At 44.2% G+C, this 26,284-nt stretch overlaps 2 protein-coding genes across 2 annotated transcripts; both read right to left on the bottom strand.

The window, feature by feature from the left end:
• Nucleotides 1-19,885, bottom strand: LOC104034756 (inter-alpha-trypsin inhibitor heavy chain H4). Its single transcript, XM_075713719.1, has 22 exons — nt 19,811-19,885; nt 17,181-17,341; nt 16,631-16,735; nt 15,788-15,950; nt 15,572-15,682; nt 15,359-15,487; nt 14,344-14,460; nt 13,596-13,764; nt 12,500-12,616; nt 10,204-10,385; nt 9,131-9,313; nt 8,420-8,559; nt 7,660-7,814; nt 7,120-7,152; nt 5,574-5,609; nt 4,895-4,948; nt 4,524-4,562; nt 3,918-4,031; nt 2,958-3,132; nt 1,378-1,532; nt 600-702; nt 1-76 (listed from the first exon to the last, which is right to left on the bottom strand). The coding sequence occupies exons 1-22, from the start codon at nt 19,883-19,885 to the stop codon at nt 1-3; spliced, it is 2,592 nt and encodes an 863-aa protein (XP_075569834.1).
• Nucleotides 19,886-24,840: 4,955 nt separating this feature from the next.
• On the bottom strand, nt 24,841-25,931 carry MUSTN1 (musculoskeletal, embryonic nuclear protein 1). The gene is given in 2 exon segments (XM_009487832.2): nt 24,841-24,947; nt 25,787-25,931. Coding segments are annotated over 2 exon segments (252 nt in total).
• Between the last annotated feature and the right edge of the window lie 353 nt (nt 25,932-26,284).

The raw sequence follows: 26,284 nt of genomic DNA, 5'->3' as shown, positions 1-26,284 counted from the left end.
CTAGGGAGTTACATCTATTGACCAGCAGGGAACAGAATCACTGGTTGACTCAAGCCTGTAATCTTTCTTGTATTGCCTGAAACAAAATCAAAACAAGAAAAATTTGTGATAAAATAACCAAAGGGCAGGCCCAGAATCAACCTCGTGTTTGCAGATGGTCCCAGGAGCCAGAGGGACAGTGTGCGGGCAGAGCTGGCACCTCTGCGCTCCTAGAGCTGGAGGCAGCGGTGATGACAGCGCGCAGACGCTGCACGCTCACAGCCTTTCTTCCACATCACGGAAACTGGCTAAAAGCAACTCAGTGTGACAATTTTTTCATAAATCCAGCTGAGGAAACACCCTCCCTCTATCAATGTAAACGAGGCAGCAGAACCTTACTTTATGAAATAGGAGCCTTGAGCCCTGTAGCATCACTTAACATGCAACAAATTCAGGCTGTTAGGGAAAAATTCAAGCCCAAGTTCCTATTATTTACACCAAAGTGATGTATTCTTACAGACAAACACTCCCTTAGTTTAATTTCTTTTGATCTTTGGTATTAGCTGATAAAATATGTCTCAAAGCATGTACATCACTCACCCTTATCCCATATCTGTTACCTGGTAACTTTGTGCTCAGATCCAGACACGCGCAGGAGTCTTCCGTCAGCTCTCTGATTGATGTTGGCATTACTGTCAAATTGTGCTTTTGAATAAAATTGACCTAAGCAAGAGACACACAAATTCTTTAAAAATACAAAACATCTGAGTATGGCTATTCATTTAACCCAAATGGCAGCTGTAACACCAGGAAAGCAGCTCTCTGCTTCAGAAAGCAAATGAACAAAAAAAACCAAGACCACAATTGGAAGCTCCCTTAGTAAATTAAGAAAATTCCCGTGCTTCCGCCGTAATGTCCTGTTATCCCTAACGCTCCTCCACAGAGAGATTCAGCCTTGCTCTGGTGGGTTTTCACTTTTTTTTGGTGGTTTTAAGAACATGCAGCCCCTCCCATTTGCGAAGTTTTTGAAACAACTTCAACTTTACTCCCATCAGGATTTTTGGAGTTGAGATGTTCAGGACCAGCTGACTTTGATTCCAAGGGTAAGACCTCCCCCTCTTCACAGAGTAGAGTCTGGATTGCTGTGCAGTAAAGGGTGATGTTAGATGTCTGAAAAGAATAAATTAAATGTAAAGTTTCTCTAGAACCCCCTGAATTACAGCATTCCTGCTGCCTTGCCTGCCCACTGATTTTCATGACAGCTTGTCAGGACCCAGGGGAGTAAAATCTGAATAAGGGCTTATCATGTGGCTGAAAAAAACCCCACTATATTCTCATTTCAGGAGCTCAGTTACAAGATCATCCTTCTTTGCTGCATACATCTGTAATGATACATACCCAGAACTCCACTGACTTCGTCAGAAAAACGGTCGGTGTTCAAGAAATACAGCCCAAGGAAGTCATCTGGAAACTTTACAAAGGAAATTTTTACTGTGACTGTACCAGGCAATGATGCTGTAACGCTCCTTTCCTTTTCAACTGAGACTCTCAGCCTAGGAAGTAAATTATGATGTTATTTCCAAGAAGAATATGAAGAAAGAATATGTATTTAACTAGCTGACATTAATTAATTAAAATAATTTAATTTTTGCCTTTTGCCTCTTTGCAATTGCATTTTTCATGATCTGTTAGTGGTTATTTTTAAGCTAGAAAATAATAAGTAGCATATCTTTTCTATGCTGCACAACAAATCTTTCCTGTATCAGGTTACATGCAAATACACCAACAGAGAAGAACTTTTTGCTGATGAGAACACCTTATTACCCATAATGACAAGAAATGCTTGGATGGAAAAAAGAGAGTATTTTTCATCATTTTAATGAGAAAAAAGGTAGACTAGATGAAATAACTCAATCTGTTTTATGAACAAGTCAAATACTTTTTTCTTGGCTATTTCACAAGTTTTTTCAGACCCTGCCTTGCTTCTAACCCATTGACTTTATTTGGACCCCAGGTGGGCTTGCAGAACCCAAACATCCACTGTCATTTTTCCCCCTTGCAGGTCAGGTTAGACAAAAGCACACCCACACGCGCTGGTGTCCAAAGCCCTGCGGTTGCAAGGGCTCGGGTGCTGGTTTGAAGCAGGAGGATCATTCTGCTTGGAGACGACAAATTATAGAGGGGCACGAATCCAGCATGTCCTTGGCTCTGTTTAGATTACAAAAATAATTGAAAGCAGTTGTTTTAGGACTTCTGTTATTGTCTAGAACTGCCTACAAGGGAGGGAGCGCGGTGTGTCCTGTCTGCCTGGGACCAACAGCAGATCCTCCCAGAGGTTTATTCTGGCAATGCAAAAAAGTTGGTGGAACTGGCTACCTTCAGCTCTTTCTTGTGGTAGTTAGTCCAACAAATGAAGTCTACATTTAAAGTACCCCTTCTCCAACAGTAGGCATATAGTTATAGACAACTATCAAACCCCTTTATGCCTTCCCATAAAAAATGTCAGCTGCAGAGATGTGAGTTATTGCTGAAACTGAGGAGAAAGAAAACTTCAGCCTGCGTGGAGCCAAGTGATGTCTAAAAGAGACAGGAAATGTCAAAGCCATCACTTCGCAGAACCGGCTCTGCGGCTGGAGGAACACAAAGTGCCTGGTGGCAGCCCGCATGGCGGCGGCACAGGGGCTGCTGTGTGCCGCAGCGGGCCCTTTTCTTTGGAAGATAAATGTTCTCAGGCTGGTGGTGCAGTTGTTTTGATTCTTTGACGCAGACACGGAGAATTAAAATCAAACCTTTTTTGTTCTCCATATTTGAAATGGGGGATTGTGAAGGTACCCTGCTTCCACTCACGTTGAGTTATTCTACCGGATAAGGCATTTGGAAGCACTTACTTAAAGCAAATATGAAAAGTGGAGGCCCGGATGAAAAAAGATCTGACTCACATTTTCAAATGTGGGAAAGGACGGGGCGACATCTCTTACCCCTGGACGGTGGAGGTGGCTGACTCCATCCATGGCAGCCGAAAGCTCTCGTTACTGTGGCTTAGGACGATCTCATCCGTGGAGACGTGGATTCGTGCAGGGGGATTCACATAGGTAATTTCAAACTGCACAAAGTGATTTATTCTGTCCCCAAGTTTCCCAATCACAGTGAGTCCTTTAATAACATTGACACAAATTTGTCGAGCGACCATGTTTATAAAGTACAAGGGATCTTAATAAAACTGCTTCAGCTTTGCTGCTAAAGCAACTTAAGGGTCTCAATTCTAGTTGTGGGGGGCACAGCACCCCCGGATTTCAGATCCACATGCCCCCAAGGCTACAGTGGGGTCACCAGAGTCTGTTTACCCCCATGTTGCTGCCTCCTCTCACAGAGGTGGCTCTGCTCCACAATCAGAGCAGCTGACAACTGGTGCCTGGGGCCGCGGCTCCTCTGAGTACAGGACCACAGAAAAACTGCAGCGCATTAAGAGCGTGCATCTTTCCGTTAGCATGTAGGGAGCGTGGGGTTTAAGGTCTCTGCATCCTCAGAAGCCCCCAAGGGCTGGGGCGGTGGAAAAGCCTCAAGGCCATGGATGTAACACCAGGAGGAGAAAGGTGACCCACAACCAGACTTATAGAATCATAGAATCATTTAGGTTGGAAAAGACCTTTAAGATCATCCAGTCCAACCATTAACCCACACTACCAAGTCTACTCAAAGCCAATCAAGGGTAGACTAGACTAAATCACTTGTGAGAAGTGCCCTCAGCTGTTGCACCGTGAAAGTTAATATTGCCTAATAGAGAGGAAAAATGAACCACAGCCTCTCCACTCACTGGAAGGCAGCAGGTATGATACGACCCTTCACAAAAGGGGGTTATTCCCAAAGACACCAACTCCTCTCATAGACCAAAGTGACTCTCCTTGTCCTTGGTATCAGGGGTAATCTGGCTCACTCACCTTGCTCCGGATCTGACAGCAGGTGGACAGACGGCTGTGCTTTTCCATCAGTATTTAAACAGATTATTTCATTTTGTTTGGGTAATTGCAAGAGAAGCTGTGGATATTCGTTGGCTGAAAAGCCGGAAGAACAATGTTAGCATGCAAAGAAAAATCTAGCCTGTGCCCTTTGGATAGGTGCAGCAAAATTACATAAAGTAATTTATACCTAAAATATTAGTTATAGCTTTTATAGAATAGAATGATTAAAATCAACACAGGAATAATTATTGAAAAGCACACCCAGACACAGCGTCTTGATAGGAATGAAAACAACAGATTTTTAAACTTAGAGTTTATTAAGGACAATGAGCCCTTAAAAAAGCTGAGGCTGAAGATCTGGTTGTACTACATTTCTGTTGGTCATGATATCCTCGAGCCAGAGAGGTTTTCTCATGGGATACGGGGATATTTTTCACTTATGTGGAAAGAAACAGCCAAGGTTTGCAAGAAGAGGTAAAGGGTTTTCATAGAGTTGATGCAGTCAGAAAAACATTATTGTATGAAAAACCGTACATTACAGTTATGTTAATAATAATTAATGGGACTAGTATATGTATTGCTTACCAAGAGGTTGTGCTCTCGTTTTGTCTTTTAGCCTGAAAACTGAAATACTGAAAATTAGTAGGAAGAGTTTAATGAAATATTTTTCTCTAAGTCAGCTAATTAACCAGGAAGAATACTGTGACAGAAGCCTTTTTGGCAGAGCTCTTCACTGACTTCTACAGAGAGCTTTGCTTAAAACAAGATGTCCCAATGGGGAAAAAAAAAGAGCAATGTCCAGCAGTGGCTATTTCTCTTAGGATTGACCGTACCACTGCGGCATGCTCAGCCTGAGCTGCGGGAGGGTTTTGAGCTGCGTTCTCGATGGCCGCTACGCAGCATTGAACCCAGCACGCCCACCCCAGCTCCTCTTGCACGCGACTGTGAATAACTACCTACTGACAACAGCTTCTTGTTGCTGCCAGATTTGGGCTCAGAGCGCCATCGACCTGAAATAAAAGGTTTTTCCAATGTTTTCTTGGTTTGGGGTAGTGCCTTGCATCTCCCTCCCCACCCTTTAAAACAGGGAATCCCTCCTGCTCGTTGCCTATTGACTTTTTTCGCTGCACGAGTGCGCGTGCGCGGATCCTATGGAGGCAGCAGCTAGCACCTTCTCTGCTCTGCGCTATGGGAGCTTGCGGTGATGCTGAGCTCTGTCTCTGCAGCGCCCTGGGATTTCCTCCTTGCAGGACAGGCATTGTCATCGCGCAGACGGCTGTGCCCCCATTGGCTTCAAACACCAGACCCTGGGACTGGGTCCCAAAAAAAAATTTTTTTTTTTTTTCTACACCATTTCCTTCAGCTTACTAATACATGCTTTTCCAGATCTTTCACGTTTATTTTCAGGAGGTATAATAATTTTTTACTTCTGGAAAGGGACCAAGATTGTTTTCAAAAGTTTATAGTTCATTATAAAATATCTGTGGATTGAAATGCATATAACAAATACTAAATTGTATATCAAGCGGGCACCCACAATCAAAACATATTTATTAAAGTAATGTTGCTATGATCCTACATATGAAATGAACTTTATAAAATTATTCTAAATAAAAACAAAGGAGGAGCGCTTACCAGGAAATGATCCACGGGCGCTCACTCTATAAGCATCTGGAGAAAGAAAAGAGAGTATCTGTATTTTATTCATGATTGTATTACATACTTTACAGGAGCATTTCAAATGTCAAATCTGTAATTCTCCAGCTGCATCTGTCTTCCTTTCCCAAAGTAAACTATCTGCAGTAATGAAGTCCACGGAACATGAGCACTGATCCCTGGAAAATATTTCCAGCCGAAGGATGGAAATGGACAAAAACCACTAAGAACTTTGTGAGGAAGGGATTTGCAAAAAGGGGTTTGGTTGCCTGCTAGACGCCTGGGGCCTCACCCCCCTTGCGCCTGAGGAGGAGCGGGGGGAGCGGTGGTGCCAGTGCAGCGGCGTTGCCCGTCCCCGGTGCAAGGGCTGGTGCTTCTGCTGGAAGGGGGCACCTGGCACGGGAGGCTCTGCAAAGGGACCGGCTCCACCTGGAGCTACAGCACTAGCCCAGGCTCACGGCATGGTCCCTCTGGAGCGCTGCAGCCCCAGACAAGAGCCGGTACTGGCAGTTAAAAATCAGAGGAGCTTAACATGAGAAATTGCACCACCACCCAAAGAGCACATCAAAACCTCCCTTGGCTCCGGTAGCCCAGCAGCCTCTTTGCCCCTGCTCCTCCCCGGCCACTCCAGCCGTGCCGGTCGGTCACGACGGAGAGCAGCAGTGCTCAGCGATGCTCTAGCAGGCACCAACCTCAGATCCAGCGGGGACATCCCTGTGCCCCGAGCAGCTGCGCTTGCCTGACCATCACACTGACGCGGGGCTTGGCACCCGCTCCGGAAGCGGGTCGTGCTGCAGAGGTGGCCCCAAACTCTTCCCCTCTTCCAGGCAAAGACAGCTTTGAGGGAAGGGCAGCGCAAAGCCCTGCGTGCCCCCTGAGCGGGGCAGGGCGGTCACCGGGCTGCGCTTCTGGTCAGGGAGTTCTCTGCTATTAAACTCCCCAGCACTACTTTGAAACAGGTAACCTTCAGAGAATGGGGCAGCATTCTTATTCCCTCAGTACATTTCGGTGAAAAAAATGGAGCAAAACCAGGGCTCTTCACCTGTAAATGCATTGCTTTTATGATGTATTATCATAGCTGAGATTATCAGATTAATAATGCTGGAAGTTAAAAATTAATATTCAAACAGATCTATCATTTCCAGAGCAAGAGAACAAAAATACCTAAATCATCCTCAGAAGTTATTCCAAAATATCTTGATCTTAATTTTTTGACAGATGCTTCGCGCGTGGTAGGAAGAAGCAGAAAACATCGTTAGCACCGTTCGCTTGAAGAGCTACTTTTCCTCATGAGTAAAGATGATTTTGGCTTTTGAGATTTTCCGAATGGAAGATTTTCTCCCTTTGACCATGTTCTCCACCCAAACCCTGCGCAGACCTTGGCAGTCATCACTTATGTTTTGCTTCGCAGGTTTTGCCAAATCTCAGATACTCCCCTCTATAGAACAACCACCATGAGCTCTTTCCCCGCCCCCATTAGAGACTATTATGGAAATATGTTACTGGAAAAGAACAAAACATTTACCTCCTACTGGAAAACTCCTGAGCTTCTCATTATCTAACACAAGGAAGAGGGACAGATTAGTGTCATACAGTCAACACTAAATGACTTTACCCGTGTGCAAACCAGAAAACTGGGACAAGTGGCTTTAGGTGGTGAGCTTTTTTTGTGGTAAAGGGTAGGTAGACAGAGCACATGCAAGACTCCCAGCAATGGCATGCTTTCCTCCCTTGCATTCATTTTTCCACTTTGATGCTACAGAGAAAGCGCAGAATTTCTTCTGCAGGAATGCTGAGTAACAACTGTTGAATTACTTTTAGTTAATATTTAAGCCAATTATTTTCCATTTCAATCGTAGTGCCCATTTCACCGCTTCACCTGCTAAAAAAATGCTCTGTGTTTTATTTTGAAAGGCAGCTAATCCCTGAACTCCTGCCTCCAATGGGGCATATTGCCGTGTCAAGTCACTATAAAATAAACCTATACGGAAGGTCAACGACAAATCAGCAATAACCACGGCCTATTTCGGGGGGGGGGGGGGGGGCTGTTCAATGCCCCATTTACCAGCTTCAGTGGGTTTGTTCGCCAGCTCCACCTGCTGCTGGCCAGCGGGTTTGGTGACCACCATGGAAGTGAGAGGTGTAACAAAGCTGTACTGCAGAGACAGCTGCAAGGCTTGTGCCTCCAGGGTTTTCTGGTCCTCTTCTTGTGCTGAAATACTAAAGTCTGTGTTAATGATGACGACATAACGTATAGAGACTATGAGCAGTTTCCTTTTCATATTAGCTGTGTCTTGACAGGTATTTTTTATTATTGAAGGGTGAGTAGTCTTACTGGGATAACTCAGCTGTTCACGTGCTTGAAATTATGGAGATGCTTAATGTTTGCAACACTGGAGCCTGTGTATGGTACAAATCCATAAAAATAATAGATCCATGATCTAGGAAATGTCTTATGGACATACTTATTGTTCTCTTTACTAGCTGTTGCCATTCACTTATCTACAGACAATATTTCTGGATGTGTAGTAACAGCTCAACACAATCCATGCAATTAGAATCTATTTCATAGTAATGTAATGCAGAATATTTTATATTATATTTTCATATGTGTATATATATGTATTTAGTGATACAGCACTATCATAAACTGAAAGGCACCTCATGTTCCTCATACAGTAATGTAGTATTCTTCCCGTATACTATATTCTTAATACTATCTGAAGAAATATTTCTGTTACTTTGTGTTTTCCCATCATATAATTTGTGAATAAGGAATTTGTGTTTTAAGAAGTTAGAAAATACAGAACATGAAAATAGCTTACGATTTTTCCAGAAGCTGTTGAATGGTTAAGTAAGCCCAAAGTCTCTCTATGAAATTTTCAAAGATGTAACTGTGATTTCGAAATACATGCTCCTTCTCTTTGACATTTGCTTCTTCTTTAAGAGTCAAGTCACTAGCATGCTGAAGTGGGAGAAAATCTATCATCAAAAGAATAGTTCCAGACTTCTTTTATAGTCACATTATTAGACTTAAAAGAACCTTTCAGTACCAAAGTGCCCTTTTGTCCCTCAAATTTTTCAGCAAGCTGTTTTCCCATTGGAAAATGCAACCCTAAACCACCAAAACAGCATGTATTTTGGGTATACATTTCTGGACTTGAAACAATGTTGAAAAAAAAAAAGGAGGTAATGAAATTGTTCTGTTTCAACATTTTTGAGATGAATAATTCAGGTTTCATTCTTCATTCTAAAAACACAAACTAGTTTCCTAAAACCGCTTAAAAGTTTGGCCTTGAAAGGATTAAAATTGCTGTTTGCTTATTTGTGGATATATAAAGGTTTTCCTTTTGCAGCAGGTTCAGGAGGGGAAAATTGTTTGAATTCTCAAATATTTTCCTAAAATGGGAAAACAGCTGAATGCCCAAATGTAGAGAACACATATTGCACACAAAAGACTTCTTGAAGTCTCCCATTGCACCACAAAAGACAGCAGGGAGGTAATGTTTTTTGTAGTTAGTAAACTAAACACTTACTGACTGAGCTTTAATTTCTACTGGCAAAAGATCAAGCTCATTGCTAATTTTTCCAGATACTATAATTTCAGATCCTTCAAAAAACAGCTTGAAATTGTTTTTGGTTAATCCCTCAACGGCATTTTCTGGATACTGCATTTCAATTTTCATTAATATTGGGGTGGCCACCTCTTGATAAAAGCCCTGAAGAGAAGCAGAGAGAGAGCACAAATGACTGCAAAATTATGCACAACAATATGTTGAATGTCTAAAACCTCCTTAAAAAGAAGGGAGCAAAGCTTTTTGTTTCAGCAGAGATGGGCAGCAGCAGCTTGTGTAAGACTGCTGCAAAGCTTGAAAAAAAATGAGTGTTTCTTCCCATGGTTCAGCACACCTTCTCCAGCCTGGCTGGCAATGCCATATAAACTCTATTTCCCATGGCGATTCAAGTAACCAAGCAACATCCCCATTATCACTGTCTCACCTGGTTAGGTGTTTTGCTTTAACCACTTTTCACATCTGTTTTTTTTAACTTGATTAATTCTCAGGATTAATCTTTCTTCTTTGCTGGTATTAGGCAAATCCGGCCAAAACAGGCAGAAGCGGGTTCTCAAAAAAGGGAATGTCCCCCAAAAAGTTGCCAACCTTCTCCAGACGGGCAGGAAAGACCCAGGCTGGTGATACTGCAGAGCCAGTTTGCCTGGAGGTGCCTCAAATTACCCACTGATTTTTAGGGAAACCATAACAAACAGCTCCTGGTAGTAGTACTTCAAGCAGTTTGAAATCAGATCCAAGAGCTGAAGTTTTTCCACCATCACCTCCACTGGACAGTTTGTCTGTTTGCAGAGCTACGGAAATGTTTGAGTTTCCGCATTTGTCCAAATGACCAGCTGATTTGAGGAGGACATCACCTTTGAGCCATGGTTAGGGTGCAAACCCTCAGGTACGCCAAAATTGCCTTCATCCCTCCCCAAAATTAACAGATAAACTCAAACCCAACTTTTCCATCTCAGAAAATCTGTGGGTTTGCTGCTAAAACTAGACATACACCGTAGCTGATAGATGGCTTTTCTGGCATATTCCTTAGTCCTGACCTGGAGCTGCAAGGCTGCATCAGCATTTTCATATATACGACGTGCTATTCCCCCGTTGCTTAGGGCCATTTTCTCTAGGAACTTATAACTGACATCAAACCCAAAGCCAAGGCAGAAAAGAGCATATTTCCCATTGACCGCTTTCTGAATGTTTTCTTGAATTACTTCCACATTACTCTCACCTGTAATTGAAACAAAAACATACCCTTGTTTGTTTTGGGGGTTTTTTTTTGGTTTTTGTAAAGGACAAAAAGACAGCAGCAGATTTAATGGAAAATTCTGCCTAAAGTCTTTTGAAAACAATTCAGAACAAAATATTAAAAATATATGGGACAGAGTTCTGCTAATTGAATTAGAGATGAAAGCACCGCTCTGCGTTTGGATTCCCAGAACCTGATTCTCCCCCTTAATGACTTTTACTAACTTCTACTGATATCCTCACGGCTAAGTGCAAAATATTTTACAAGATTATGGGAGCCAGACAAGGTTTTTAGGACAAAAGGGACACACACTAGGAGTTAACAGCACAAGGGATGGAAACACTTGATCAAGTTGGGAAGACAAGTACCATCTATAAAAATTATGTGCGGGAATTCAGAGAATGGATCGGTTAATGGTGTAATTCAGATAAATTACAAATTAACTCAGCCATGCTTCTCTCCTGACCCCTTTGTGTGACAAAGGGAAACGATTTTCACACCATCATCTTATCCCATTTGAAAAGCTGCTGATGGCCCTGTATGGAGAGTTTATCTGTCAGCATTTCCAGGCAGGAACTGTCATTGCCTGTAGCAATATCATGGGAGCAGCTCAGATTTTCCCCTTTCAGCCTGCTTTGCCAAGGAAGGCAGCGTACGCAATAACCCTGCATGTATTCACCTGGCACTCCACCCTGGCCTGATTTCTACCCAACGTGTGGATGTGCAATGTGCTCAGGGATATTTGAGACTCACTGTGGCTGTGCTGAGCAGGCAGCGCCGCGAGATGAATTTTATTAAAAAAATCAAATAAACCAACCCCAAAGCAGTACGGAACACACAATCTGGAAGGCAGACTGATCTTATTAGAGGGCTTACAGCTGAATTAATATTGCTAGCCTCGGAGATGCTGGTGCCACACAAAACTTAGACAAACTCCTGTTCAGAACAAGTGATGCTTGTGCCATTGCATCAGGAGTTACTGTTTATTTAACCCAATATTTCCATCTCAGCCCTCTGGTTTGTGCTATCACAGCTGATCACTAGTTAAGAGCTAGACATGGAAAAGAATAGAAAACAAGAGGCACCTTGAAAATATCTCAAGTTTGGGGCAAGAAGGGTGAAGAAATATAAGCAATACCTCTCAAATGGGACCATACATAATATGTGCAAAATGTCCACGTTTTGCCTCTAAGTATTTTACTTTCACATTTCAGCTATGCCTGGAGTACCTCCAACAATTCGCTCGAGTTTATAAACTGGGAAGCCAATGGTCTTTAGCAAAACAGTTCCCAGCTAGAGGACGTGTAGTCATGGGCAGGCAGGCTCTGCCATCACTTCTTACAGCCCCTGCTAGACCCCCCTCATAATCATCCCCTCTCCAACACAGGTCCAGCGATAGCCCAGCCTGCTTGTACCAAAGCTCTTCTGAAATACAGGCTATGTCCATCAACATCTGGGATGCAAGTTGTCCTGGTTTCGGCTGGGATAGAATTAATTTTCTTCCTAGTAGCTGGCATAGTGCTGTGTTTTGGATTTAGTAGGAGAAGAATGTTGATAACACACTGATGTTTTAGTTGTTGCTGAGTACTGCTTACGCTAGTCAAGGACTTTTCAGCTTCCCATGCTCTGCCAGGGGCACAAGAAGCTGGGAGGGAGCACAGCCAGGATAGTTGATCCAAACTGCCCAAAGGGCTATTCCATACCATATGATGTCATGCTCAGTATCTAAACTGGGGGGGGTTGGCCGGGGAGCAGCGATCGCTGCTCGGGAGCTGTCTGGGTATCGGTTGGTGGGTGGTGAGCAATTGCATTGTGCATCACTTGCTTTGTATATTATTATTATTATTATTATTATTATTATATTGTTATTATTATTATTTTACTTTGTTTTATTTCAATTATTAAACTGTTCTTATCTCAACCCAGGAGTGTTTCTCACTCTTACTCCTCCGATTCTCTCCCCCATCCCATCGGGGTAGGGGGAGTGAGCGAGCGGCTGCGTGGTGCTTAGTTGCTGGCTGGGGCTAAACCACAACACAAGTGTAAAAGATAAAAAAAATCAAGGAGAGAGAGGACTGAGGCTATAATTTACTCACCAGAAGTGGGCTGGCCGTCTGTCAGCAAAATAATCATGGAGACGCTCCGTTCTGGCAGCCTCTCGGCTTTATCCAGCACGCTCACGGCAGTCAGCAGGGCACGATTGATATCTGTGCCTATAATGAGAAAGCAGGCGTCACTCACCTGAAAAGGATAATCATCTGAAGAAATCAGTGCACTTCATCTGCAGAGGCCCGGCAGAGTTGTTCAAAGTTTTCTGCAGGAAGTAATCCTTCAGAGAGATGAGGATTTAGGGGCTTACCCTACTGGGCTTAATTATGGTGTGTTCTATTGCAATGGGAATGCTGGAGTATTCTTTTGGGAGCATTTTCCATACATATGTCACGGGAAATACAAACATGTCTAAAGCCATTAAAAAATGCTTAAATAAACACACTGTTGTCTGTTAAGCTACCTTTATGAAATGTCTCCTATCCTTATTTGAGAAGTCAAAGAAAAGAGCTGGGCACAGGTGGGCTTTATTGGTGTTAGCACCTGGTATAAAAAAAATCTACGTTAATACTGACAGCATAACATTAACAGGAGATAGAGCCTTTTAGATGTGCTTAAAACTAAATAATAAACCAGAGTGCACTGAGTGATGCAGCAACTGACATGCTTCATGACTGTTTTGACTATTCTGTTTCTGTAGTGTGGCTTACATGGGAGTATAACTTTGGATGCATTTTATTTTACAAGGGGACCCTTGATATTAAAAAGAAAAAAAAAAATCAGCAAATTGCTGTCAAATGTTGAGAGAATTGACATTTTTCTGTAGAAAAAAAAGTACTATTAGGAAATCTCCCAGCCATCTCTGTTACAAAAATCTGAAACAAAACTTTGTGGCTTGTACGGTTCATAGGTGTGATGTAACCATCCCTCTATATATCCATACCATAATGTAGTCACCAATCCGTCCACTCCCATAACCAGCCTTTCTATCCCACTCATAAGTATTAAAAACTTACTTGTTTTGTGAGCAATGATGGTAGTTCTGTGGCAGTACGAGACTAATAAAAATAATATTTTTTTCTAAGCAATATATTATATTGGGTGCACGTTTGTGGTTACAAGCATCTAGGTGGTGCCTTGTACCTCCACTAGCAGAAAGAGTTTGCACAAATCCTGCAGCACTCGCCACGTTCTCTGCAGTGGCTTGCAGCAAAGAGCTCTTCCACTCTGCCATTTTGCTGTTAAAGGTGATAAAGCTGAAATGATCTTCTGGGCGGAGGTCTTGCAAAACCTTCAACAGGGCATGCCTCGTCTGTTCCAAGGAGAAAACAATCACTTTGAATATTTCTACTTCTCTGCCAGAAGTGGGATTGGAATTACAGGGTAATAAGGGGGTTTCTCTACAGCACTATTCAAGATGCAGCCCAATGCCCTTATTTAGTCCTAATGGTATTTTTCAGGTTGACATCATCAGAAATGGCCAATTCACTTAACTTACAAACACAAAAAAACACCTATGAAGGCTGTAGTGGGCTTGTCTGCTCTGTAGCAAAGCTGAATACACATTCATCAATAAAGGTAAACCAGACAAATTAATTCTTTGAACATCATTAAAGAAAAAAAATTAGAATAAAACGTTCTGCAAAGATAGAGACAGAAAGTGCTCTCTGCCTTAATGTTTGATACCTGTGAGAAGAGCCATATCAGAAAAGTGTTGCTCTTTAATAGCTTAAATCTGTGCATACGTATTTTCAAGCATTTCTACATGTCTGAAAATTTGGCCATGTACAAAACCAGCATGTGTTTCAAAAGTGAAATTTGCAGTCACTTCCTCGAAAGGCTGGTGTGTGCAACCGATGCAAGCAGAGGTCGGTACTTTGAGGTAGGTTACCTGTTCAATTTTTCTGCCTGCCATGGAGCCACTTCGATCTATAACGAAGATAACATTTTTGGGAAACACTGGCATTTCACTGGGTGCAAAGTAATGAACAAAATACCCATTGACAATCTGAAATACAGAATGTGAAATCATGTATAAAATTACATTTAAATAAATAAATATTGCATCTTAACATTCTGGCATAGCAAGAAGGGGTGTGCATGCTCAGCGTTCTGTTCTTCTAGATAAGCCCAAATCAAAGAACTATTAAAATGTATTTCCTAGCTGGAAGCGAGCCTATCTGTAGAGAACAAATTACAAGAGAACAGTGGATAAATATATATAGAGAGAGATACAGATATAAAATAATATATATTATACGCCTCAGAGCCATATGTATGATATATCTGTGTTATCACTGTATATTACGTTACCTCTTTATTATTACCTATGAGCACATCTCTGCTCATTGGCTGTGACTGCCATCTTTTAGCACATCCATGTATACTTCATTAGTGAAATGGTATGGAAAATAATGTACTTTAATCCCTAGGATATGCATTGTTTCCTAAATATTTTTAAGTTCCTGCTTTCTTTAGTTATGCCTCAGTTTTCACAAAAAAATAAAAGGAAACCAAGCAGTCATTTTAATAGTTATATAAATCACATTCCTCTAAAATTCATTTACAAGAAGCCAAAAATACATCTTAGATCAGCCAAAATAATAATAAAAAAGAATATAGAGAGACATCTATAAAGCGGCAAAATAGATTTGGTATTGAAACAAAATCTGAAAGATTGATTTTCTTTTTTTTTTTTTCATGGATGATCCATTCTTGCAATGTGTCTGGTGTCTCTGGGGATTTGCTGAACATTGCCATCAGTTCCTGCTGACCGTGGATTAATGGAAATAGCTTTTCCTGTCACTCTTGGTGTTTCAAAGTAAATGTTGCTGTTTTGCTGATTGCACTTCACATTCAGACGTATCTATGATCTGAAAGAATTTTTATTTCTATTTCTTTTTTACCTGTATATCACCTGCAGTGGCACCTCTCTTAACATCATAACGCACAACAAAATCACCGTTGAGGAGGGTTTCATCGAGTTCAGGATTTATCTTCTGTTGATCTACAGTTGGCTTAAATAAAATATGAGCCTGCAAAGCAATCGGAAGAAAAGCTTTGAAGCAACGTAACTTAAAGCTGCCACCAGCAGTAACATCTGGCAGCTGCTGCTTTACCTTGGTTTCATTCTGCACTTTTGTGAGTGCCTCAGTTAACTCGTTTGTCATGAACGTGCTGTCTGTCTCCAAGAAGCGTATGCCTTGGGGCTCGAAGATGTGCACATCGATCTGACAGCGGAGAAGAAGTCAGCGTCAGCATCTCGGGGGGGTAACACAGCCATGCCTGAAAAACGCCGCGGTGCTCCCTGCCCAGCCCTGGCTGGGGCAGCTCACCTGGAAGTGCTTAACAAGCTGCTTCGGTCGGACCTTAATCAGCAGCTCAAACTTCCCCAGCTGCCGCTTCAACAGTTCCTCGTACGTCAGCTCAAAAGTGACTTTGCTGGCAGCTGCCATGCTGACGGACACATGAAACTGCTCCAATTTTCTGCCTGTGATTCTGGGGGGGGACGGGTAGAGCAGAGATTTACCTCCTGCTGGGAAGGTTTGCTCATGGTGGCCAAAGTTCATGAAGTGTGGTAAGTAATGGCCAAGGGGCCACATAGAATAAATAAAAAAAAGAGTAGCAGTAAATCTTACTCATCACAGAGAAGACTTTTTACATTGCAGGCAGTATTACATGCATCACATATATTACATTAGCGCGCCATGGGTGCTGCGTATGCAAGCTGAGAAATGGAGCAGAAACCTCTGCATGCCTCAGACTGGGATCAAGCAGAACTGGGACTGAATACATGGGAAGCGCAGGTTAAATATAACCCCTAAAGCGTGATGTCTGCTCAAGTGCCACGGTCCTCTGCGCTTGTGGGGAAGCAGACTCAAGGACTGAGCATTGCCCCAGCCCGGCAAGGTGCTCCTGCAGGACAGCAAGTCCCAGGGCAGCACTGCACGGCGACACCTCCCACTGAAGCCCATTGCAGAACCAGATATAAATCATATACATATGTCAATATATATATATACACACCCCCACACCCATCTCTCCCAACAGGAACCCAAGGCTGCTTTTCACATTTATCCCTGCTGAGAGGTGGCTGGCTCCAGGGTTTAACCCACCCCCAGCCAAACGAGAAGCTGAGGAAGAGCATTGGAGCAGCCTTACTCAGGACAGCAACGTACTTGACAAGGCCAGCGCTCTGCCCGTGTGAGACTGCAGTGTCATATTCCTTTTGAGCAGAAGCTTTCTCCTTTATTATGCCTGGGTATACTTTACCATCGATGGACCTGTTTGGTTGCCATAAAAATTAATTAATATTAGAAGGAAAACACTGGGGAAAGAAACAAGAGGAACGCTGCACTTCGTGGCCCTCAGGGCACAAGCCTGGGACATTGTTTGGCTCCCACACCCCCCCCGTCCCGGGGGGTGCCAGGAGCCACCACCACAACACAGCCCTCCTCCTTGCAGGGTCTCGGGGAGGCTGGAGCAGGAGAAACATCACCACTGAGTACGTTTGTCACCCACCCTGTGCAGCAGGCAGCCCTGCCCTGGCCCTGGGCACCTTCTTTCTATTTGGCTGCCTACTACTTTGCCCCACGGAGCATTTTGTGCAGGACCCTCCAGAGCTCAGCTCTTTGTGCTTTTTGCTCAGCACCTCCTGAGAAGAAAGAATCCCCCGTCCCTAGCCCCCAGAGCTGCCTCCTTCACACCACAGGTAGGGACTGGTCCTACATGGAGAAATTGGTGATGAAGGCCGTCTTGGGTAACTCCACTTCAAAGGTCGCCTCTCTGGACTCATTAGCTCGGTTGACAATTTTGCTGGTGATGATGGTGTGAGCAAATCGTGATGTGACCTTGCAGTCCACGTGGAGGCTGTAGATTTCAATAGCATGCTGGAAAAAAAACAAAACAAAACAAAAAAAAAACCCCAAACAACAAAACCCCTAGGCTGAAACAAACACTCAGATTTTGCTCCTAAGCAGTCCTTACATGGGTGATGTTATTGGAAAAGTTTGATGAAGGAATGAAACGTTAGAAGGCTGGAGTTGGGGAGGGGAATTGTTCATGACCAGACTGGCCATCTGCTTATTCACATCCCTGAAGCTGCGACCACAGCCCCACGCAAAATCTGCAGCTACATCTACATGTTATCCAACAGAAGGCTTCTGTCCGAGCCTTTTTCTGCGGTCTTCTCTCCTCGGGGTACTCTGAAGCAGCTGCTGTGTCATCCCAATACGCGCCCTAAGATTAACCTCAGAAGAATCAAATGCCTCTCTAAGCGCTCGACCCATGGAAAGAGCCCTGCTAGCTTTTTGCGCGACTATTTATTTGCTCTCCCAGCTGTTGACTTTGCTGCATGTTTTTCAGGTGGACGCCTTGTGTCACATGCCATGTTTAGCAGGTTTGAAACCCCGCGTGGGCCTCCAACCCCTCGCTGGTTGCACAAGCGGGGATGCCCTTTGAGCGCTTGTGTTTCTCCTGGTCTGGTGCTTCCAGGGCCCCCAGCGCTCGAGGGAGGAGGGCACCGTCCTGGAGCTGCCCGGGAACACCCCACACGGTGGCTGGACTAGGAATCACCTGGAGCACCCGCCTCTGTAAATACCCTTCTTTTCTATTTGGGATGTCTGTTTTAAAGGACCTACCTGTGTTTCAGCAGTAACACTAAGAAGGGTTGATCTGGACATCACCAGCCTCACAATAGCCCAACAGTTTATTAAAATAAAAAAGCTCAGCATCAAAGCAGATCATTGCACTTCTATTTTGACTTTTCCAGCCTCACAAATCTTTTGAATGGCTAATTGATCTTTAGTTATTTGGATAACTCATCTCCTGTACTTTGCTCACCAATTAATAGCATCCACTGGCCTCTTCTTGGTTAGGGCACTGGACAAAATTCAGAATTTTAATCAAGCTAAACATGGCCATTCAATACAAAGCTGCAGCTTTGTGCTCGGGCATCAGGGCAGGAGGCACCACAGCCAATGCCATGTGAGTAACGGCTGGCTGTCTCTTTTTTTCTTATACATTGCCAGAGTGTGCTCCATCTCCTGACGCCTACTGACAATCCAGGACAATGGGGTAAAACCCAAAAATATTCATCGAGAGAACAATTTCCTGATCCTGGCAGTTTGGGTGCCCCTCCCTGCCCGTGCCTCCCTGCTGCCCACCCCCAGCTGGAGCCCTCCCTGCCCAGACTGGGGCTGTCTGTCCCAGGAGCGTCTCTTCCCAAAGGTTTTCCGAGTATCCCCAAGCACGTCTGCTCACGTTTGCTGCTCTGCCGTGCTCAACCTGCCCATGGCACGTTTGGAGGGAAGGTTTTGCCATGACGGAGGAGCCCTGAGGCATGGCTCATTGGGGCAGCGCAGGCACACAGTGGCCATCGCTAGCCATGGAGCATCCTTCCGGCAGAGGAGGAGCTTGCCCCATGCAAAACTTACCCTGGGCAAAATCCACCCTGCAGCCACGTGCTGAAGGGGTGCTGCAGGGACAAGGGGACGGGGACCTGCATCTCCTGTGCTTGCGCAGACCCGGCAGCATTTTGGGCCATGACCAGCACAAATGAGCACACAGTGAGGTGCAGCACGGTGAGGGGCATTGCTGAGCCCTTAGTGAAGGGGGCAGGAGAGGACCAGCCCCGGGTGTGTACCCAAAAGCCGCTCCCTAAGGCGCCACAGGCCCATGCACCACATCCACGGCTTCTTGCAGAACCCTTGGTTGCTGCTGCAGCAGCCACAAGACCTGTCCCTGCCTCCCAGAAACCTGCCTGCATTTTGGTTGCTTTTCACACTTTTCTGAATAGGCACAATGGAAATAAAAACCTGCCAACATAAGGCTTCCTCCATTTCTCTAATATTCATATTTTTACAATAAGACCAGTTGCGTGCACCCTGAGATGATACAAAATGCAGTTTGCTCCTCCAGATGGTACAGATAACTGTCTACTTCCCTCTTTTCCATTCCATGTAAATTATTAAATGCCTGTCAGAAACCTCCTGGCACTGCAACGGTCCTCATTTGGTCCTGCCATAACAGCACTGTGTCAAGATCCAAACCTCATCTGGTGGCCGAGGGAGACCCATTGATCCCTCAAAATTTGGTATTTCACATCCCTGGGGAACAGCATAATCAGACGTACCTGCAAACGCTCTACTGCCACATTTATACTATAACAGCCCAAACAACCAACCAAAAAGGCCTTAAAAGGACCCAAAGCTCTGAAATCACGACACGATATACCCGAGGCTCCACAGGTGGTGTTTACCAGAGTAGTTACCTGCGTTACCTGGCCAGCTACCGCGATACCACGCGATCACCAAATGAGAAAACAAGATGTTGTTAAAAAAAACCAATAAAGCAAATACCTTTTGAGCAATAGCTTCTGCTAATACTACGAGTGAGGAAAAGACCATCAAAGCGAGAAACGTTCTCTCCTCCATTTTGGAAAGAGCAGATTTTCAAATGAAAACTCGGTTTATCTTAATCAGTTAATCAGTAACTTGTACTTGAGGATATTATGTAGACTTTGAAGAGACCCAGAAACTTAATATTTACATGTTAAACATAGGTAAAACTTGGACTTGGTTAACATTTATTTTTCCAACAGATCTTTGCTGTTAAACATTAGAATTTTAATGTTTCATAATGCCTAAAGTTAAGAAATCCTTATGTTTTCTTTTTAAACTTAGATCTCACTGTGGCACGTGAAATCTCACAGGCAGATGAACTGGTCCGTGCAACAAGCTGCATTTTTGGATGCATGAATCTCTACCATATCCAATAATAATAATTTGAAAGGGCACATCCTTAACGTCATCTCAAGTATTTCAGAGATTTGGAGATTGCCAAGGCATGCAACATTCACATGAGATTTTATAGGCAGTGACTTCTTCAAACCTTGTGCCTCCCTGCCCAGCCGGCCCATATGAGGTACAGAGTGGCCCTCTTGAAACATCCCTTTTTGCTTCCTCTGAAAAGCCATAATCCTTGTTTGTCAAATAGCAAAATCAGTTGTGGCTTGTCTTTAGCTAAACAGTAAAAAAAAAAAATTAATCAGACCTTGCCTGGATTCCCTAGGGAGAGAGGCCCTAAGTCAGTGCCTGTATGTACGCATATGTAAGTGTACAAAGACAACAAACCACCCAAAAATGAACACAACAACAGCCGTGCATGGGAGCACATCTGGCCTTGTCCGGCCCTAACACAGCTGCGACATATCCATCTGGGGATTCTGCAAAACTGCCTTTAACCTGTGCACTCAGCGGGACTGTTTGCACAAAAAGTTAGTGCTGGCAGAGCTCTGCACCTGGATTTACCTGGAAACTGAGTGGGACGATTCTTTTCACCTCCTATTTTATAATAAAATCTTCATCCAACAGGGACTTTGAGCAGTTCCTGTGAAATTTTTGTTGGTCAATGGCTGGCTTGTAGCTCTGGAAAAAGAAATTGTTAAAAGTCCAGTTTTATACACAAATAATTATGGACAGCATTATACTAACATAATTCCTAAAATACCTGCTCACTCATGTGGTGCTTAGGTGGTCGCCTAACACAAGACAGCTTGCATGACTATTTAAAAGATATTTCTCCATCCAAGTAGTTGTGATGTCTGCCTCTTCTACAGAGCATTTTAAACATATTGTGGGGAAATAATTGGTTTTTTAGGCAGTGGGGTAAACAGACCCTGGGCAGCACCCATTTCAAAGGTTTGTCTCCTCAGCTCTACAACTGGGGAAACCAAGGTGAGAAATGGGGGTCAGGGAGCAATCTGTCACAAGCCATTCCTACGCCACGTGTCCAGGGCTTGCTTGATTTATTGGGAAGCTTTCAGTGGGCTTCATTTGTTCCCAGCACAAGAAAATACGATGTTTGAAATCTTGAAAATATCAACAGGACAGAAAAAATAACATCCCCTGGGGCTGTAGTTCAGAGGATCTCTCAGCCCTATGGGGCTGCTGCGTCAGCCCCTGATTCCTGTATGCATTTCTATGAACACATGTATACAAGCGCATTACCGTGCAACCAGGCAGAGAGATACGATCTGGGAAGACCCTCTCTCCTCCCAGCCCTGAGCAGGTGAAGGCTGAATCCTGCCCTCCCACTGTGATTTCCCTGGCCGTCCATCCTGTGCTGGCAGCTCCAGGGTAGCAGACAGCCCTTTCCCAACTAGAAGTCTGTCCACACAAACCCACTTTTTCATATTGCTTTCTGACAGCATTTTTCCCCTTATAACTCCATGGTAGGTAATGCCATTGTCTTAAATTAGCTCAAAGAACCTGTGGAAACGCATGCATCTGTGTTTGCTTCATTGCTATTTTACAGACAAAGCGTCGAGGTGGAGAGCATGCTTCCAGTGACCTCGGAGTTGCAAGGAGACGCTAATGCAGGGCTCAGTAATTTATTACTTTGACAGACATTTACATTCACCATTTAAGTTCACCATAAAGAGTCTGTTGAGCACAGCCTGGTCTTACAAGGCTTATGCTTTACATAACTTTTTTTAAAGATAAACTTCACTTCTTCCAGGCAAGCTGTTTATACTACTTGCAAATACTGTATTGTTTATAGCAGGACATGTAAATACATATATTTTAACAGAGAAAAATTACAACTGCTATACATATGATTAACTACTACAACTCGTGTAATGCTCTAATCCCTTAACATACACAGGATTGTACGCTTAGTGGCCTAAGATCCCCAAGAGCCAAAGCTTTAGCTTTAATTAAGTGGATGTCATCGGTTTTCTAATACCCACATGTAAAATCACACGGACCTTAAAGAGCTGCTTTAACTGCAGAGATTTAGGCTGCATGGTTGGCTCTGCCCTGCTCCTGGGCGCACGGAGCCAGCCAGCACCCAGGGAAGCTGTGAAATCCCTCCTGCATCCCTTTGTGGCTTGCTGAAGCAGCTACAGGGAGATCTCCTGCTCAGCCTTGTCCCCAGACTCGAGCACCTTGCCCCGCTTCTGTACAAACCGCCACCGACAGCCGTCCCCGCTGATGTCCAGTGCCCACTGCTGCTGCTACACTGGGCACCATTCCTGCAGCACCCAGTGCTTCTTACTCTGAGGAATGAACATACTGTGAAATGACTTCAGATCACCTTGGAGGAAGGATCTAAATCCACCATCACAACAGGAGATACCTTTGAGTGCAAAATGACCTAAAAACTCAAACCCTGGGGCTTTATTCAGACACGTCTCTGTCACTATTTCCCATTATGGAAATGAGGAAAAAAAAAGGAAGAAAACATATTTTCCATCATTAGACTTACTAGATTCGCAAGGATGAAGAAAAAGATGACAAAAAATTCTCCAGGCAGCTTTATATTTGTTCCTCTCACCTACAAGTATCTCCTCTCCTGCAGCAGCAGCCCGTAAGTTTTCCAGCACCGCAGCAAGGCTGGGGACAGGGGAGGATTCCTGCAATTCATACAGGAGAGCACAGACCTTGCTGTCACAAATGGGGAGTGACTTTGTCCCAGGGATATACTTTCACCTTCAATGACTATTTTTCAGAGGAAGTCCATCTTAAAAGACAGAAAAAAGATCCCTGGTCCTGAGCACTTACTGTCACACTGGGAAGCATCCCAAATACTTGAACCCGAGGACATCCTGGAAATAAAGCAGTTAGCAAAATCCCAAGTTTCTGGTAGATAACTAATTTTGCTTCCCTGCCACATCTGTGCTGCAAGTCTGTGGGACACAGAGGTTTCTGTGCTTTGTTAAATTGGCACCAATGTACCCAAGGCTGGGTCTGAAATACAGCACCCCCCCCCCCTTTGCAATATTCAGTCACTTGTATTGTACAAAAGAAAGTGATAACAGCATTTTGCCCCACTTGTCCCTCTCCATCATTTTTCTAATTAGTAAAACAACCTCCTGCAACTTCTCATCACAGATTAAGGAGGGTTTGTTAAAACTGATGGAGGGACAGCTCCAGTGTTATCAGGGTGGGAACTGTTTTTCCACTGTGTTTTATTTTGGTTTTATCTTCAAAGCTCTGGAAGGGGTCTTTTGCAGAGGAAAAGGCTGTGCTGCGTTACCTGTGAGGAGCCTGGGCCCCATAGTGAAATAGTGTCCAGCAGAGTCTTGGCTGCAAATAATAATCTTTGAAAGTGAAAAAAAAAAATGGGGCAGGGCAACACACCAGTGATATCTTTAATTTTTTAAGGAAACCTCCCCCTTAAACCCAAAGGATTTGTTGCTGCCTTATGCACATCCTACTCCACAGCCTCTCTGAGAGCTTTGTGGATATCGGCACGTTCTATCTGTCAAGTGTTTGGGACACAAAAGGCAAATATGATATTCTTCACAGTGCACAGAGACTTTTGATATCACTTTCACCTCTTAATCAGGTCTAGCCCGTGCAAAATTGAAGTAATTCTTTAAATAAAGGTGGCACCTACCTCACCATCCCTGGATGTGCTGCCAGGGACTCAGGGTGCTAGAGAAGTGCGGCAGCTGCCAACAAAGCAGAGGATCATCCGTGTTTGAGCATAAAGATCCAGCTGAGGGGGAAATAACCTCAGGGGAAAACAGGTTTCATGTTTAATGCAGCAAATCAAGACGTAGACAGTTGCAAAAAACCCAACTTCCACTCAAAGTGGGTTTGCTGTTGTACAGAGACACTCAGTAGGTTGCTCAGTTCTTCAGTCAGGAGGGACATGGCGCCTGTGCTGCCGGTCTCTCACCCCACTTCACACTTGATCCAACAGAACCTCAAGGACGTGGGGAAAAAAGCCACTGCGGAACGGTCTGAAAGCCCTCCCTTGGCGCTGTGACACACTGACAGCCCAGCACCTTGCCTCCCAGCAGAGACGCTTGTGGGGAAACCATGACGCTGCCGCCCTGGGGACCGCGAGGGGAAGGCCATGAGGGGGGGGCCACCACCCTGAGGGGCCTCGCTGGGCGCCGCTGCAGTCAGCGCAGATTTGGGTGAAGTCTCCAGGTTTCTGTGATGCCCCTTCGACCAGTTCCTCCTCAGCTCCCTCTTGGCGAGGGCACAGCGTGAAGAAATCGCACTGACACTAGAACTGTGTCATCTGGATGTTTATTCTTTGTGTTTGATGGACTAGATCATGGCTTATAACACCAAAGTGTCCACAGAATTAATCTAAGCCTAAATTGAAATTAGTCACCACAGTGTGCCACGCTGTGTCCAACCACCTTTTTTTTATTAAACCATTATAGCAAACACCGTTCAACACATAGAAAGAAAGCACATAATAAAAATTAACGTGGAAGTTGTACCCTTTGACATGAGTCTATTCCCTACTTGATGACTTAGAACAGAAATTAGCTGCTTAGGTCTACAGTGACTTTAGCGTAAGGGGCAGAAATGTGGGAAAATGTTACAACAATCATCCAGGTGAGACACATCCAGCACTGCCATCAGCCAAAGACACTCTTGGCTGGCTCTTCTTTTGGTTTCGCAAAGACTGTTTCACCCCCTGTCCGATCCTGGCTGAATACGGAAGGTGCTGCAGAACCCATTTGTTCTTGGAAAAGAAAACCAGGAGAGGCAATCAGTGAAGTAGCACACCAAATTTGTGGAGTAAAACTAGTGCTGCTGAAATACACATATACATATTTGATAAATATTTCATCCGTCCATCAAATTCCCAAACCTTAAACCACAGCACTCCCATCCCAAGCATGGAGCAACTGACGGCACCTATAGGTGGTCGCTGTCATTGACTGGCCCCAAATCCCTGCAGGTGCTTTAGAAACTTGGAAAATACTGAGGTCCAGGCTATTATGCTGAAAAGGAGTTAAAATTCGTAATTTTTCCTTATACCCTCTCACTGGTGGTGGAAAAGCAACACAAAACCAGAGCACCAGGGGTGTTCAGTGCAAGCAGCCACTCTCTTCTCTCTCACCTTCTGCCCTTTATCCCCCCCAATCTCTGCTTTATCTCAAACACATCAAATTCATCCAATTGAGAGGCCAGAAATCCCCTAATCTATGACAAAGCCTCCAATCTTCAGCTTGGGCAGTCTACTGGGCACACTGGACATCGGGCAGACTTCAACTTGGGCAGTCTGGACATTGGCTATGGGCCCAGGGCTTGGTTTGAACCCTGGTTCAGAAAGCAAAGTCAGGGCTCTCCTTCCCGCTTTGTCCGACAGGGAGAATGATCACTCCAAGCAGAGCCCTGCTGTGGCGCCTCTCGGTGCCGTCAAGACGATGGATGCAAAGCCCCAGCACAGCCAGGCCAGGCTCAGTGAGCACACTGCTGGCTGCTGTTTCAGAGGCCTGCCCTTTCACTTGCAAAGAGCAATTAAGTCAATGTTTTACTTTGGCAGACTGCTTAGTCGTTTCCATCAAGGAGACTTACCACACTGCTTCATCACTTGGTAGGTTTTTGATTTAATTTCCTGGTTTTTGGAAAGCTTTCCTCTGGCTCCTTTGAGGTCTTCTTCCTTCACTGGAGGACGCTTCTTTTTCACAGGGGCTGGCTAAGAAACAGATGTATTGCACATGCATCAGTATTTCGTGTTTAGAAACACAGCGAACAAAGCTGCCTTAACATACAGAGGTTGCTAATGCAATATTCCAGGTATTTCAATTCTGAGACTGCACACTCAGCTACTCCAGATCTTTGCACAACCATTATTTCACTGCCCTTCCCAAAATCTGTTGCGACTATTAATGTTCTGCTCTGACATTGTCTTCTGATTGTACAGCCTTTGAGAGACAGTGGATTACTTAATTTTTTTTAAAATTTACTTTTAAATTTTCTCTGTCCAGCCCTGCCCGGCCCCTTCTGCAAGTACAGACTGGTAATTTACGAGTCTGTCCAATGTTTGGGAAGGAAAAGACTTCATTACTAAAT

The sequence above is a fragment of the Pelecanus crispus genome, chromosome 7 (genome assembly GCF_030463565.1).
Source record: "Pelecanus crispus isolate bPelCri1 chromosome 7, bPelCri1.pri, whole genome shotgun sequence".
In the NCBI taxonomy this organism is placed as follows: Eukaryota; Metazoa; Chordata; class Aves; order Pelecaniformes; family Pelecanidae; genus Pelecanus; species Pelecanus crispus.
Note: the sequence above shows the minus strand (reverse complement) of the source record. Positions and strands in the feature narration are given on the sequence as shown.

Coding starts and splice junctions, on each gene's coding strand:
- LOC104034756 (XM_075713719.1), bottom strand. CDS start 19,885: ATGGAGGAGAGAACGTTTCTCGCTTTGATGGTCTTTTCCTCACTCGTA. Junction 5,610..7,119: donor CAGGAGTTTTCCAGTAGGAG/GTAAATGTTTTG, acceptor TTCTTTCTCCAG/ATGCTTATAGAGTGAGCGCC. Junction 4,032..4,523: donor AACGAGAGCACAACCTCTTG/GTAAGCAATACA, acceptor CCGGCTTTTCAG/CCAACGAATATCCACAGCTT.